Source organism: Trichoderma asperellum, chromosome 2 (assembly GCF_020647865.1).
Source record: "Trichoderma asperellum chromosome 2, complete sequence".
Classification (NCBI taxonomy): domain Eukaryota; kingdom Fungi; phylum Ascomycota; class Sordariomycetes; order Hypocreales; family Hypocreaceae; genus Trichoderma; species Trichoderma asperellum.
The window spans coordinates 5,695,377-5,709,906 of record NC_089416.1 but is presented as its reverse complement, the minus strand read 5'-3'; the positions used below and the strand labels follow the sequence as shown (position 1 = coordinate 5,709,906).

The 14,530-nt window shown below is 50.1% G+C and overlaps 4 protein-coding genes and 1 non-coding gene across 6 annotated transcripts; 3 read left to right on the top strand and 2 right to left on the bottom strand.

Annotated features, from left to right (window-relative positions):
• Positions 1-77: 77 nt before the first annotated feature.
• Positions 78-1,899, top strand: TrAFT101_004187 (uncharacterized protein). The gene has a single exon (XM_024905732.2). It carries the CDS (start codon positions 393-395, stop codon positions 1,278-1,280), a length of 888 nt encoding a protein of 295 aa, XP_024766031.2. The 5' UTR covers positions 78-392; the 3' UTR covers positions 1,281-1,899.
• An 879-nt stretch (positions 1,900-2,778) lies between these two features.
• Positions 2,779-6,056, top strand: TrAFT101_004186 (uncharacterized protein). Of its 2 annotated transcripts, none has more exons than XM_066127090.1 (4): positions 2,779-2,949; positions 3,146-3,507; positions 3,580-5,585; positions 5,673-6,056. In XM_066127090.1, exons 3-4 carry the CDS (start codon positions 3,667-3,669, stop codon positions 5,821-5,823), a joined length of 2,070 nt encoding a protein of 689 aa, XP_065983199.1. In that variant the 5' UTR covers positions 2,779-2,949; positions 3,146-3,507; positions 3,580-3,666; the 3' UTR covers positions 5,824-6,056. The 2 variants fall into 2 exon arrangements, with proteins under 2 accessions (XP_065983199.1, XP_024766033.2); XM_024902997.2 differs by having other exon boundaries at positions 2,779-3,507; positions 3,580-3,643; positions 3,707-5,585.
• A 1,250-nt stretch (positions 6,057-7,306) lies between these two features.
• On the top strand, positions 7,307-9,791 carry ICL1 (isocitrate lyase 1). The gene is made up of 4 exons (XM_024903093.2): positions 7,307-7,962; positions 8,054-8,209; positions 8,271-9,160; positions 9,224-9,791. Exons 1-4 carry the CDS (start codon positions 7,732-7,734, stop codon positions 9,579-9,581), a joined length of 1,635 nt encoding a protein of 544 aa, XP_024766034.1. The 5' UTR covers positions 7,307-7,731; the 3' UTR covers positions 9,582-9,791.
• A 59-nt stretch (positions 9,792-9,850) lies between these two features.
• Positions 9,851-12,936, bottom strand: SNF1 (Protein kinase). The gene is made up of 4 exons (XM_024898915.2): positions 12,421-12,936; positions 11,520-12,355; positions 10,791-11,438; positions 9,851-10,706 (listed from the first exon to the last, which is right to left on the bottom strand). Exons 1-4 carry the CDS (start codon positions 12,783-12,785, stop codon positions 10,405-10,407), a joined length of 2,151 nt encoding a protein of 716 aa, XP_024766035.2. The 5' UTR covers positions 12,786-12,936; the 3' UTR covers positions 9,851-10,404.
• A 1,071-nt stretch (positions 12,937-14,007) lies between these two features.
• Positions 14,008-14,093, bottom strand: TrAFT101_004183. Its single transcript has one exon. It is a non-coding gene; the product is annotated as a tRNA-Cys (tRNA).
• Positions 14,094-14,530: the final 437 nt, after the last annotated feature.

The following is a 14,530-nucleotide window of genomic DNA, read 5'->3' as shown; positions in this document are numbered from 1 at the left end:
AGAGAATCACGTAGACCCGGATCCTAACTCGCTAAGAGCATAAGATGTATGCAGAGGTAGTGTTGATGCCCTGGTTACATCGGAGCAAACACTGCAGATTTGCCGTCTGCGGGGTTGTTTGATCAGCCGCGTCAACACCGGTACTCGCCATATTAATAACGGACTAAATTACCGAGGAGCAGCTGTTCAGCAGCAGCTGAGCTGAGCTGTGCTTGTAGGACAAGAAGAGAGTTTGGGCGGCGTCGGCGGTTGGGTTGAGCCGCGGGAAAGCTTCCCTTACAGCACCATCAGCCCATCGAGCTACGTAGCACTGGCTAGCAGACGGGGGCTGAAACAGCTCATTACAAACCAAACAAGAAAAAACGCTGGAGAACCTTCTCTTTCCCGAATCCATGGCGGGAGGCATCTGGGAGGCCTTCTTTTTCGAGGAAGATATTCGCGTCATGGTGAGAGAGAGCGGCATCTCGGCGACGAAGCCGATATTCCCTAGCTATCTGCTTCCGAGCTTCAAATTCATTCTCCCAGGACGTCGCCGCCGCTCCGCATCCTCAACGTCTTCGACATCGTCGGATCTATCTCGCGGCCGTGACGATGGCGCTTCATCAACAGTAACCACACCAAATGGTTCTCCTCCTGATGGCGATTCTGCAATCACTACACTGGGGAATAAAATTACTGCTCGACGGCTCTCCCGGACGGCGGCAGATACGCTGCGCTGTTCGAGCTGTGCTACAGACATTGCGTTCACCTCGCAGATCATTTCCAAGGGCTTCACCGGTCGCTATGGCCGCGCGTACTTAATCTCTCCCCCTTCAGCAGACTCGAAGGATCCGAAAGCGTCACCGGCCTCGCTGCTGAATGTTCGCATTGGCAAGAACGAGAACCGACAGCTTGTCACTGGGTGGCATGTTGTGGCAGACATTTTCTGTGGGATATGCTCTCGCAAACTTGGCTGGAAGTACGTGGACGCCAAAGAGGAATCACAAAAGTACAAAGTGGGCAAGTTTATCTTGGAGACGGAGCGGGTGGTGACACACCGTAGCTGGGAGGATGTCCCCATTTCCGAGAGCCTGGAGCTCATGGATGAAATGGAGGATGAAGAATCAGGAGAAAAGAACGATAGCGACAGCCAGGGACAAACTGAGGTTGAGTTTGATTCCGAAGACGACGAGGAATGCGAGGCTGTATTCGCCGGTCTGTGGGATGCTGAGACCGCTGCCAAACGCAGGAGCCGCTTGGGTGCGAGGCCGAGGCCAGCGCGGGACTCATCAGAGTCGTAAGTGAGGCCGGTGAGCAAAGAGCTGCAGAAAAACTGATGGGGATTGAATGTGTTGGGCGTTTGAGATTATTGTTCACGAGATACCATTTTGACTTTGCTACTGCATTGGTTTACATTACTTTCTTTTTTGTTGGGGGAGTAGCAATTCTGTCTATCATTTATCGCATTTCCTACCTTGTCTTTTTCTCTTTGCTCTATTTCATTTATGCAGAACGCATTCATACATTCTATATTAAATCGAATGGCATGGAGCCTTGAGATTGGCGCTCTTAGGTGCAACAAATCATCTATTATTCTCTGTAATAGCCTATACTGATGCTTTTTGCTCTTGTTGCTAGCGTCCTGTAGCACCTAAACCAGGAGACACATGATCAAGCAGAGACGCCGCGGGATCAATTTCCGGGCTTCCGAGGCTCCTGGTTCTTGAGGTAGGTATTGCATGCTCCTCCTTTGAATTTCGAGGCTGTGAACCAGGTCTGTGCAACGGGGGGAATGAACCCTTTAGCGAGCCTGCACGAAATACGGATGGCAACTTGGGGGTTGCTTTTCATCCTGATCTAGAACGCGGGGGGTGTCTACGTCTTGGGTATTAGTTACGAGTGGTGTTAGTAGTTGCACTGAGTAATATAACACCATACGATTACAATGTGATTGCTCATTCTATAATCGCCGCCTTGTATTACACTGTTTCAATGTAGAGAGAGTCAGCCACACCGTTGCGGTGGGGGAAAGCCTCCGAGTACGACATGTAGCTGGCATACATGTAAGCTGATGCGGCAGAAGCCCAAACTGGCTGTCGCTCTCACTCCAAGCATTGACAACAAGGAAAGATTTGGCGAGAATGCTTGCTGTGCTCTGGTCTCAGGAGGCCGTCGCCGTGATACTTTAACCTCTGCAAGGGGGTCAGATGCGCTGTACTGCAGGTCTTCGGGCAGTACCTGTAGGATCCTCAGCTTCGTTCTGTAACCCCCTTTTTTTTCTTAGTCCTTTGAGTTTGTAACCCTTGTGTAAAGTGGCTTGATGGCGAATGTAAATTTGCTACGAGCCCCTGGACAAGACGCCGTTGTACTCCGTATTGTTAGTGGTGTTTTGTTGTTATTGCAATTAGTATGCCTCTTGCTGGTGGGAAGACTTTTAGCGGCTGAGCCCGGGAGAGACGGCGATTAATAAGGGGGTCCTTAGGGCGCTGCAAGCCCTGTAACGGCCTTACTTCGAAAGGGGTGCCCTCTGGCAGCCAGCGCTGAAGCCCTGTAGGGGAAGAAACGTGGGGGCCTCGGGCGGCGGAATGCCAAGGCGCAACCTCCTATCAGCGCTGCGTGGGCCCCTGTTGGCTGGCAGCCCAGTGATGTTTGATTCTCATGCGTCATATCGTCACTTTCAGCGCAGCATCCCGTGCAGGAGCCACAGTGGGGTGGGCGGTGAACGAATAGCACAACAAACAACCCACAGCTGCGTAACTGGTTTGGCAGCAGCAACGTCGGGTTGGTGCAGCTCGTCGTCCTTTTCTGCCTCTCCCCCCTCTGTCGATCGCATCGACCAAGTTCTCTACACTCGTTTCCAGCACCCCGTTATTGTATCATCGTTACAATCATTGCTACCTGCGCAAAACAGTATTGAATACTATCCGATACCAATTCCAGCCCAGCCGAGGCCCTTGCCACCAGGTACCGGTACGTACTGTGTCGCCCCAGCTCGCCCAATTTCTGCCCCGCAGGGTCCATTCATCCTGTCATTCAATGGTGGCGGTCATGGTAATGAAGTAAAGGTGGTGGTGACGGATATGGGAGCTCGCCCACGCTCGTGACCCCCCTGATGCGAGGCCGTGTATCCTGTACTTTGCGTCCCTTGTTGCTGACTCTCTTCTAGCCTTGGCCACTGGTGTCACCTCCAGAATCCTAAGGTTATCTATCTCCCCGAGATCGTTGGACGAGAGCTGCTGCGACTCCAGCTCTGCTGCTACTGGTCCATAACGACGACGACGACGACACCACGACAGCTACAATTGATACCCCGATAGCTTTCAAACCATACAACCCAACCAATTCAGCCGATCCGAGCAAGAGCGATATATACATATACAAGCACATACATTCCCCATGTCAAGTGCATCAGGTCACCGCTCACGCGGTTCTGAGGAGTACGGGGTTTTCGATGATGCGAAGACATACTATGCCTCAGAAGAGCGGCATAGCAACCGCTATGGAGTGCGGACTCGAACCTATTCTCAGGTAGGTACTACGTAACAAGAGATATAAGCTATAGCAGCCTCCAAATGCTAATTGAATTCTTTTTTTTTTTAGAACAGTTTGGTGAAGCAGCTGGAGAGGATGGGGGCTCAGGAGCCGTTCAGGCGTGGAAGCCATGGTTAGTTGCCTCTCCAGATTTGAATGAGAGGATGGAACGCAAGTATTGATCGCAATTGTGTAGATGAGAGCACCATAGAGCAGGGCCGTCGGTTTCTCGTGCAGGTGGACGCCACATTGGAAATTTTGAAGAACCAAGAAGACACCGACGGAAACATGCAGATCACGATTGAGGATAACGGCCCCAAAGTCATTTCCTTGAGAACTGCTGCCTCGGCTGGATACAACCGATTTGAAGTCAGAGGAACGTACATGCTGTCGAACCTCCTGCAGGAATTGACATTGGCTAAGGAGTATGGGCGGAAGCAAATTATCCTTGATGAAGCTCGTCTGAACGAGAACCCTGTTGACCGTTTGTCCCGCCTTATCCGAGATCACTTCTGGGATGGACTTACACGGCGAATTGACGCCTCGAGTATTGAGATTGCTGCTCGTGATCCCAAGGACTGGACGGATGATCCTCGCCCGAGAATCTACGTTCCCATTGGAGCTCCTGAGCAGTATGAATACTATACAAAGGTTGCTGCCGATAGACCGGAGCTTCGTCTTGACGTTCAGCTTTTGCCAGAGAAGATTACTCCGGAGCTGATTCGAGACATGAATGACAAGCCTGGTCTCTTAGCCGTGGCCGTAGAGAAAGTGGAAGAGGAAGATGAACAAGGTAACAAGGTGCAGAGCTTGAAGGGCTTGCCATTTGTTGTTCCTGGTGGCCGTTTCAACGAACTCTACGGCTGGGATAGCTACATGGAGTCTCTCGGCTTGTTAATCCACGAGAGAGTCGACTTGGCCAAGGCAATGGTCCTCAACTTTTGCTTCTGTATCGAGCATTACGGCAAAATTCTCAATGCCACTCGGTCGTACTACTTGGGCCGATCGCAACCTCCGTTCCTGACGGATATGGCTCTTCGAGTGTACGAGAAAATCAAGCACGAGCCTGATTCGAAGGAATTCTTGAGACGAGCGATCCTGGCGGCCATCAAAGAATACCATAGTGTCTGGACCAGCGAGCCCAGGCTAGACCCGGTGACGGGTCTTTCGAGATACAGACCAGAGGGCCTCGGAGTGCCTCCTGAGACGGAAGCTACTCACTTCGTTCACATCTTGAAACCATACATTGAGAAGCATAAGATGGAGTTCAAAGACTTTGTCCGAGCTTATAACTACGGCGAGATCAAGGAGCCTGAGTTGGATGCATATTTTTTGCACGACCGTGCAGTGCGCGAATCTGGTCATGATACTTCATACCGTCTCGAGGGTGTCTGTGCTGACCTCGCCACAATCGATCTGAACTCTCTGCTATTCAAATATGAGACGGATATCGCACGAACCATTCGAAGCCTCTTTGGCGATAAGCTGACCATTCCCGCTGAATTCTGTCAGGGCACGCCATACCAGCCTGGAGAGACAGTGTCTTCAGCAGTATGGGACAGACGCGCCAAGCGGAGAAAGCTTACAATGGACAAGCTGATGTGGGATGAAGAGGAGGGCATGTTTTTTGACTACGATACAGCCAACAAAAGGAGGTGTACGTACGAGACTGCTACAACCTTGTGGGCCCTTTGGGCTGGTATTGCAACGCCTAAGCAGGCAGCCGATTTGGTGAAGAAGGGCCTGCCTCGGTTTGAGATGTTTGGAGGCTTAGTAGCAGGAACGGAGAAATCTCGGGGTGTAATTGGGCTGGAACGCCCGAATCGACAATGGGATTACCCGTATGGCTGGGCTCCGCAGCAGATGTTGGCTTGGACAGGTCTGCTTCGGTACAGCTTCACTGAGGAAGCCGAGCGTCTCGCCTATAAGTGGCTCTTTATGATCACCAAGGCATTTGTCGATTTCAACGGAGTGGTGGTGGAAAAGTACGACGTTACACGGCCGATTGACCCTCATCGTGTTGATGCCGAGTATGGAAACCAAGGCTTGGATTTCAAGGGTGTTGCGAAGGAAGGGTAAGTCTTTCAACTCCAGTCTCTGCTAATATATGATGAGTAAGCGTATAATCCGTCAAAAGAGATGCTAACATTAAGCTGCGACAGATTTGGTTGGGTCAATGCCAGCTATGTTTACGGACTCCAGATTGTAAATGCCCACATGCGACGAGCATTGGGAACCCTAACTCCATATGAAACGTTTATCAAGGCGATTGAGCTGAACAACGAAAGAGCCCTGGCCAATTTGACTTTGTAGTGGCATGGCTGATTGTGGGGACATATATCGAAGTGGTCGCATCTCGAAACGACATCATGTGCGGCTAGAGGAATGCCGTCACTCGCAAAAAAAACGAGAGCATGATCATAGACCAGGACCTTTGGAGACGGACCAGTTGAATTAGCATGGCGATGACGAATTGCTGTCTTGGTAACTTTTGAGCCAACTGGAATTCATAATAAAGTAAAACACAAAGCAAGCAGTACAATGCCTTACTTTGAAATGCTATAATCTCATCCATCAGATAATGTGCTTAGATGAGAAGGCAAGTCAGTAGCCCAGTGTTGGCCACTAGCATGCCATGAAAGGACAAATGGTGTAAGCTGCACGTCGGTTCATCTCCTCCCGTGGAGATATAATTCCATGTGATTATGATATATGTAGGTACTGCTAGTAAGACGGACGAGTGCCGAGCGTATATTTAACGGAGGTAGGAGTCATACATGGTCGCTAGCTAGCAAGTGCATGGATATACTACATATTGGCTACCGGCGCAGGGCCAGGCCATACTACTGTACGACATTGATTGCGGCTGATCCTTTTACCGAGTCAACTCCGTATAACGTAGGCGGATTATCGTGTTCGAGACGCTTAGGGCACTTGGAAACTGAACGCCTTAGGTTGGGGTATTCTCGCCTACAATATTGATCTCGCGTTGCAAGGACCGACTGAAGGCTATTTGCGTGCGGATGGCTTTTATTTTATTTTATTTATTTTTTTTGATATCTCTTCTTTTGTAACTGCACAGATACACAGTTATTAGTCGAATTCAACAGTCTGTCTATGCTGCGAGTATATGGGAGCCATGGCATGTATCCAAGATGCGTCACTTCACATGCAAAAAGAGCTCCGGTGCACCGGGGCCGGGTGAAAGTACAGGAGGAAGGCAAAGGGGTGGGGAAGAGTGGGTTCATTTGGGCTGTTGCCGATTTGAGAGTGATGCGGAGAGAGATTTCGCCACTTACAGAGGTACGTACCATTGGCCGGCAAGCTCGATTGATGTCAGATGGAAGGCACGAGGGTTGAGGAAAGACGACTCGATGTAGGGGAAGAAATAGGAAGGAGAGAAAGAGCACAAGAGTAAGAGAAATTGAAGGAGGCAAAATTCAATCTTTCTTTTTCTCCTTGCTGAACAGTTTTCATCACAACATCTTCATCTTGAACCGTCTCTAGAAAAGATACGGAGACATGGAGGCCGTCCCGTCAGTACGAGTGACGCGGGGCCAGCGGCTGACCTCGTCGGCATCTCGGCCAATGGCGGCTAACCCACTCCGTCACCCATCCAAGCTCCCCTTGAGCCGAGCTGGAGCCGCGCCGCATCTGGGCTCTGGACTTCTTGGTGGCTTTTCGCATTTGAAGCTCGGTCACGTCACGCTGTATCAGCTGCAGGGGTGTTTGGGCCCGCCCCGTGTATATTGGCTGCCACAGGCTAGGTTCGAACGCAAAAGTGACCTGCTCCAGTGTCGAGTGCCGAGCTTGATGGCTCCCCATACCTCGTCTAAGTGGCTGGGCCACGCTGAGTGTCGGGCCATTCCGGCGCTCACAACAGCGAGTAAGAGGGCCACTCCCCAAGATCCGAGGTGCAAATGGGGAAAAGGCGAGGCAGCTGCTGTGGCTGGTTCGGAGCCATGACTGGATGCCGCCTCCTATGCGTCGCGTGTGTGAGCAGCGGCATGGCTTGTTTCGAGGCCTGTGACTCGGCTCCTCTGCCATCCTAAACTCTTTCTTCTTTTTATTCTTCTCCTCCTGCCCCTTCCTTCATCTTTTTTTCTCTTCCCTTGGAGTGATCTTGTAGTGTGATAGTCAATTATACGACTTTCTATTCAATTGATGTGGCCAGTCTGCTGTATTGCCTAACAAAGCATCAACCACTTACATCTTTACATCATGGCGTCCAACAATATGGTCACACTTGCCGTAAACCCGGACATTGAAGACGACCTCTTCCAGAAAGAGGTCCAGCAGGTCAAGGACTGGTGGCGTGATTCAAGATGGAGGCACACCAAGCGTCCCTTCACTGCGGAACAGATTGTTTCCAAGCGAGGCCATCTGAAGATCGAGTATCCCAGCAATGCTCAGGCCAAGAAGCTATGGAACATCATGGAGAGCCGCTTCCAGGTGAGTCATACAAAGCGTTTTCTGGATATAGTCGAGTCTGGATATGGTCGAGGGTCTACACTCCAAGGCAGCTACTGATAAGAAGAAATAGAACAAAGATGCTAGCTACACTTATGGCTGCTTGGAGCCTACAATGGTCACTCAGATGGCCAAGTATCTCGACACAGTCTACGTCTCCGGCTGGCAATCATCTTCAACAGCGTCTGCGTCGGACGAGCCTGGTCCCGATCTGGCTGATTACCCCTATGTAAGATGGTACTATTCTATACATATATACTATTCTTCTTGGCTAATATTCTTCTTTCCAGACCACTGTGCCCAACAAAGTTGGCCATCTCTTTACCGCCCAACTTTTCCATGATCGAAAGCAGCGCCAGGAGCGCTTGAGCGTACCGAAGGCTCAGCGTGCTAAACTGGCCAATATTGACTATCTTCGACCCATCATTGCAGATGCTGATACCGGCCATGGTGGTCTGACTGCTGTTATGAAACTTACCAAGCTGTTCGTCGAGAAGGGTGCTGCTGGTATTCATATCGAAGATCAGGCTCCTGGCACTAAGAAGTGCGGGCATATGGCTGGCAAGGTTCTCGTACCAATCAGCGAGCACATTAATCGCCTTGTTGCCATTCGTGCGCAAGCCGATATAATGGGCTCTGACCTGATCGCTGTTGCTCGTACCGATGCTGAAGCTGCGACTCTCATCACTACTACAATTGACCCTCGTGATCATGCCTTTATCCTTGGCTCTACCAACCCTAGCCTGCAACCCTTGAACGACCTTATGATTGCCGCTGAGCAGAGTGGAAAGACTGGTGATGAGCTTCAGCGCATTGAAGATGAATGGATTGCCGCCGCTGGCCTAAAACGTTTCGATGACGCCGTCATTGCTGCTATTGGGTCTTCTCCCAATGCTGCCAAGCTCAAGAGTGACTACCTTGCTCGTTCCAAGGGCAAGAGCAACGCTGAGGCTCGTGCTGTCGCCAAGAGTCTCCTCGGAAAGGACGTTTTCTTCGACTGGGAAGCACCCCGAACACGAGAAGGTTACTACCGCTTGAAGGGTGGCTGTGACTGCGCCATCAACCGTGCTATTGCTTATGGCCCGTTCTGTGATGCCGTTTGGATGGAGAGTAAATTGCCCGACTACGCGCAGGCCAAAGAGTTTGCCGATGGTGTTCACGCCGTCTGGCCAGAGAAGAAGTAAGTTTCACCCTACTGAATCGGAGATTTCTCGAGACTCATGCTAATGACTGGATAAAATAGGCTTGCATATAACCTCTCCCCCTCTTTCAACTGGAAGACTGCCATGCCTCGTGACGAGCAGGAGACTTACATTCGCCGACTTGCTCAGCTGGGCTACTGTTGGCAGTTCATCACCCTTGCTGGCCTACACACGACCGCTCTGATCAGCGACCAGTTTGCCCGTGCATACGCCTCTCATGGTATGCGCGCGTACGGCGAGCTTGTTCAGGAACCTGAGATGGAACAGGGCGTCGATGTGGTCAAACATCAGAAGTGGAGCGGTGCCAATTACGTAGATGAGCTGCAAAAGATGGTTACTGGCGGCGTTAGCTCTACGGCAGCTATGGGTAAGGGTGTGACTGAGGATCAATTCCATTAGAGAAAGAGCATTTCCTCTTCCCTCATTTACATTCTTCCCCTATCTCCGCCAATTTTTATACCCTGTTTGAGAGCATGAGGACAGGAGCAATCTGGATATCTCTTTCTTTGGTAATATGTAACGCTACTTGATTTGGAATGAAAAGCTATCATTGCTTGAGCTTAGTTTTTTTATATGTAAAGCTTGTCGAAAAGGCATGCCCGGACATCCAAATACAAAAAAAAAAAAAAAAAACACACAATTTCAAAAACAAAGTAATACTTTTTTTTTTCTTTTCTCCTTTTTACATTATAATATGTCCTTATACTCCATACTGATCTTGTGAATTCAAAAATCCCATTAGCTAAAAGAAAACTGAACAGCAGTAATCAGATACTAGTTAGTGTTTAACAGTCACCAATCCCATCTAGCCCGAGATTATGGTCCATGTCCCTACTTGCCCCCCTGTTCCGCTTTCACAACGCGGAGTAGTAGTGATATTGCACACCGAGTCTAAAACCATTTACGCCTGCCTATAAAATCGCAGGCGTTGAAAATTAAATAACAGTATAAAACAGGGGAAAAAATGAAGAAGGGGGCGCTGAGGAGAAGAATGAGAAGAAAAGGGAGAAGAAGAAAGAAGAAGCCGCGGCGTGGCGGACCCAAGTTCGGGTGCCTCTTACAAGGATAAGAGTAGGCCATGGAGAGCCTAACATGACATAGAAAGGCAATGACATATAGCTATGTTTGTTTCTTTGTCTTCCTCCGATTTCCGGAAAACGAGCCAACCAAAGAGAAGTCCAGCTAGTCACTGGTCAGGCAAATCTCAATGCAGCTAGGACACCTAATCAGCATCTGCCAGCTGCATAATCAGTTGCGCCGCCCGATCTAGGAACGGGAAAGGGCTGGTGACTTCCTTCTCTTCAAGTAGATATCCGTCCTGGGTTTCATAGCCAGAGCATTTGAAGTCTACAAGGAAGACCCCTTGCTCCATTGTATAGATCTGAATATCCATATGTAGAGCGACAAAGTCCTTCCGTGACGTCGGATCCTCCGGAGAGTAGACATGGAAACTGTCTAGAGAACCGCTCTTGGATCCAGCTTCGGGTTCAGCTTCTTTGCGGCGCTCCGCTTCTCTTTGTATATCTATTCATTTGAACCAAGATTCATTAGCCCAACATATACTTGACATAATTTTACATGATAGACGGGACAATGATGCAGACTTACCTGTTGATGGCCACCTAACTTGGATATGCCATGGGTCGGCGGGTAATTTGTATAACCTAGTTGGGTCAACAACGCCATCTCTAGATTCGCGTTGTAAAGGAGCGCCACTGGCTGAGTTTTCCGAGTCATTCGCAGATTCTTCGTGTCGTATGCCATGTAACTCATTATAGCCTTCATCGCGGAGATGAGATGCGCCAAGTTTATACAAGGCCTTGTGAATACATAGGAGAGCCTCCCAGGGCGCATTGCGAGATCGAATGCCAAACTGCCAGCGCACAGGCTTGGGTTTCTTGGCTGGAGTATTGATCGGCGTCATTCCTTGCGGGCGCTTGCTTGATTCGTCTAGTCGTACAGTAGAGCGTGCGTGAGGATTTAGACGCCGTGCCGCCTCTTCCTTTTCCGCTTCCGTACGAGTAGCCGGCACCTCATCATTAATGGCTAGGGTTGGAGGAGGAAGGTCGTGGTTAACACCATTCTTTTCCCTCTCCATGTAATCTTTATGATAGGCTGGGAGACTGCTAGGCAGGATGCCGACTTTGTTGACATAGGGGCGAGGAGAGGCACCTCCCGGTGAGATGGCAGATCGCGCAGACGATATGCTCATCATAGGGCTGCTGCCTTCCTCACCAGTAAGGCCAGATTCTGGATCTGGGAGGCAGTCAGTAATTATCTTGACGGGAGTCGGCCTACACGCAACCCTAGAAAATTAGAAGGAAAACGGAATCTTACTACTTGACAGCATAAGCTTATTTTCTCGGACAATCATATAAGCATCCTTGATGGCAGAAGGCTCTTCGGATTGAAGAGCCTCTTCGACATCGTCCTTGCCATAACCCATGGTCTTGCTGATCTTTTCTGTCACCTCGTTGTGCAGCTTCTCCTGGACCTTTTCCGGAGCATTCGGCGCAATGTCGCTCTTCTTGATTGCCTTGTTAGGATCGACACCAGTGTGGAAGAATTCTTCGACGGGCGGTTGTAGGTAGGCCGGCAAGTCAGTGTTGAACCACGGATCAGCCCTGATCTCGTCGATAGTGATGCGCTGGACAGGGTTGACTACCAGCATGCCCTTAATCAAGGTTGCTGCGCCAGGCGGCATCCATTGCGGCATGCTGTATGTGCCTCTAGCAATCTTGGCAAAAAGGCTAGGAATATGTTCATCGTCAAAGGGTAATCTGCCAACAAGGAGGACGTAGAGGATAACACCGCAGCTCCACACGTCGACCTCTGGGCCAGCGTAGAGCTTCCCGCCAATAACCTCGGGAGCAGCATAGTTGGGGCTGCCGCAGCTCGTCTTGAGGAAGTTGCCGTCGGTCATGATATTGCTCAGGCCGAAATCGGCAATCTTGACGTTGAGATTCTCATCCAGCAACAAGTTTTCAGGCTTCAGATCTCGATGGACAATTTTATGGCGATGACAGTATTCGACAGCGCAAATCATCTGCTGGAAGAAACGCCGAGCCTCGGCTTCCTTCATACGGCCGTTCTGAACGATGTAGTCGAAAAGCTCGCCGCCGGCGTATTCAAGGACCATGATGATCTCGGTTGACGTCTTGATGACGGTATAGCTGTTCGGCTCGCACATAAGTAAGACATCAACAAGCAGAAGGAATTGAGCAAGCAAACTACATACAGCTTAATGATGTGCGGGTGCCGCAGCAGCTGGAGATACTCGATCTCTCGCTCGACTCGGCCGGCCATGTCCCGGCTGATGAGCTTCTTTCTGGCGATGATCTTGAGCGCCACCTGCTGACCGGTGCCATTGTGGATGGCCAGGCGAACCTTGCCGAAGGATCCCTCGCCCAGCGTGCGGATGACTTTGTAGGCGCCAATACGCTGCTCAGACCTGGACTTCTTCTCCTGCGGCGGCTGCTGATCCGCAGCGCTCTTGGGCGGCATCGCGACCTGTTCTTGCTGAGGCGGCGGCTGGTGTCGCCGGACGTGGGTTGACGACATGGAGATGGTCAGCTCCTCGTCCTCGAAGCCTCGAGGAGCCATGGTGGGCAACGGCGCGCTCTGGCGTTGCGGAAGGCCTGCTGTTTAAAAGTTACGGGCAGCAAGGTAATTTTTTTCTTCGAACTTATTTTTCGCAGAGGCTTTGTCAATCAATGCCAGACGTGGAGAAGCGGGTGGACGTTTTAACTGGCAAAGTGGAGGACCAGACTAGGTTTGGCCATGCATGGAGGAGCAGGTTGTGGTTGAGATGGAGGGGTAACGTCACTCACTACATGTGCCCAGCCCGGAAAATTAGCGATTGCTGGCGCTCCACCTCTGGGGCGCATGGCGGACATTTAGCGGACAAACTTGTTGTGGCAGCTTCCTAGGCACTGCAGCGCAGCGCATTCAACGGCTGAAGCGCTTGAGCTCCAGCCGCAGCGCCGCCTGAACTTAGTGTGGTCACAGCACCGTCTCAGCCTGGCCGCTGGAATGCCGCAGCCGATGTTCCAGGGCAAGCTCAATGGGCTCGGTGTCAACGCACTCTGCACGTTCCTGACGCATAACCATTATGCAAATACGTAGATGAGGGTTGTAAACTACCAGTGGACTTGTAATCTGCACGGCCAAATCAGCCGAAGAGATTATGAGGGCGTTGCTTTGTGCTCTCAGCGCAGCCAGCAAGCTTCATCTATGTAGTCAATACACGTACCAATCCCCGTCACACGTCTCCATAAACACTGCTGCAGCCTCGCCCGCTAACAGCTTCTATCAGATAATATGCGTAGCATTAGCAAGGGATTTATTTGTATGACATGTATAGATAGTATTGATCATGCATTCCTATCAGTTATACGCTCTAACTGGACCTGCAAAATCCAGCTGCTCGTCAACCAACATTTCCTACATGTTTGTCTGTACGACCACTCCACCATCCCTCAGTAGCAGTTATCATAGAATCTAGCCTACATCATGATATACATCATATCATATCCGAATACCCTTATAGCCGTGTCTCTAGCAAAGGTAAAACCAATCATTGAGCAAGATTAAAGGCGCAGTTAATGGTGGCTGGGCTAGTCGGTACGTTGCCACGCTGCTTTTTTTTAACTTTGGCCGTTTCTCTGCCACGCCGAGCACAATATTATTTGCCAAGCTTCAAAGCCGTTAGGAGGTGTGAACAGCCGAGAAACACATCTGATACATCTGATGGAGAAGCTGTTTTGTTGGGACGGCCATAAAAAAAGGGATGGGAGTTGTTGGAAAGAGCAAAAAAAGGAATGTGAGGTCCCTGCGTGAATCGAACACGCGACCTAGAGATAACTGCGCAAGACTGCAATCTCTCGCTCTAAACCACTGAGCTAAGGGACCTGTTTTCTTGTCTCTCTCGTGACGATAATCCGCTTATAAACAAATCTTCGCCGCTGTGCACTGCAATTTCAAGTTTCGTGAACAGGACTTGGTGTACGCGTATTGGCAAACACCTTTATTTTTTATTTTTTTTTTTTTTTTTTCCCTTTTTTTTAATACGACCCGGTCGACATGATTCGCGCTCGGCCATTACATGAGACTCTTATCTCTCCTTTCCTTTCTAGAAAAACGCCCCATCAAACTTTAATCGTTGCTGCTGAGATGCTCGGACAGCACTTGTTCAGGGACGCCGATTTGCCATGTTCTTTGGGCTGACGAGACGCTATTCAACGGCTCCATACTACCAAGGTACATGTATGTAAGCCTTGCCAGACTACATGTACGCCAACTACTAGTATTAAATTATGGTGAATATTCTGCTATATTTAAGCGAGCTT

What these genes read in the sequence shown, in the direction of transcription:
- TrAFT101_004186 (XM_024902997.2), top strand. Translation starts at nt 3,376, where the DNA reads ATGTCAAGTGCATCAGGTCACCGCTCACGCGGTTCTGAGGAGTACGGG. An exon ending in GGACTCGAACCTATTCTCAG is followed by an intron (nt 3,508 to 3,579) that starts GTAGGTACTACG and finishes TTTTTTTTTTAG; the next exon opens with AACAGTTTGGTGAAGCAGCT. An exon ending in AAGGGTGTTGCGAAGGAAGG is followed by an intron (nt 5,586 to 5,672) that starts GTAAGTCTTTCA and finishes AAGCTGCGACAG; the next exon opens with ATTTGGTTGGGTCAATGCCA.
- SNF1 (XM_024898915.2), bottom strand. Translation starts at nt 12,785, where the DNA reads ATGGCTCCTCGAGGCTTCGAGGACGAGGAGCTGACCATCTCCATGTCG. An exon ending in TAAGCTTATGCTGTCAAGTA is followed by an intron (nt 11,439 to 11,519) that starts GTAAGATTCCGT and finishes ACTGCCTCCCAG; the next exon opens with ATCCAGAATCTGGCCTTACT. An exon ending in AGTTAGGTGGCCATCAACAG is followed by an intron (nt 10,707 to 10,790) that starts GTAAGTCTGCAT and finishes TCAAATGAATAG; the next exon opens with ATATACAAAGAGAAGCGGAG.
- TrAFT101_004187 (XM_024905732.2), top strand. Translation starts at nt 393, where the DNA reads ATGGCGGGAGGCATCTGGGAGGCCTTCTTTTTCGAGGAAGATATTCGC.
- ICL1 (XM_024903093.2), top strand. Translation starts at nt 7,732, where the DNA reads ATGGCGTCCAACAATATGGTCACACTTGCCGTAAACCCGGACATTGAA. An exon ending in TCATGGAGAGCCGCTTCCAG is followed by an intron (nt 7,963 to 8,053) that starts GTGAGTCATACA and finishes AAGAAGAAATAG; the next exon opens with AACAAAGATGCTAGCTACAC. An exon ending in ATCTGGCTGATTACCCCTAT is followed by an intron (nt 8,210 to 8,270) that starts GTAAGATGGTAC and finishes TCTTCTTTCCAG; the next exon opens with ACCACTGTGCCCAACAAAGT.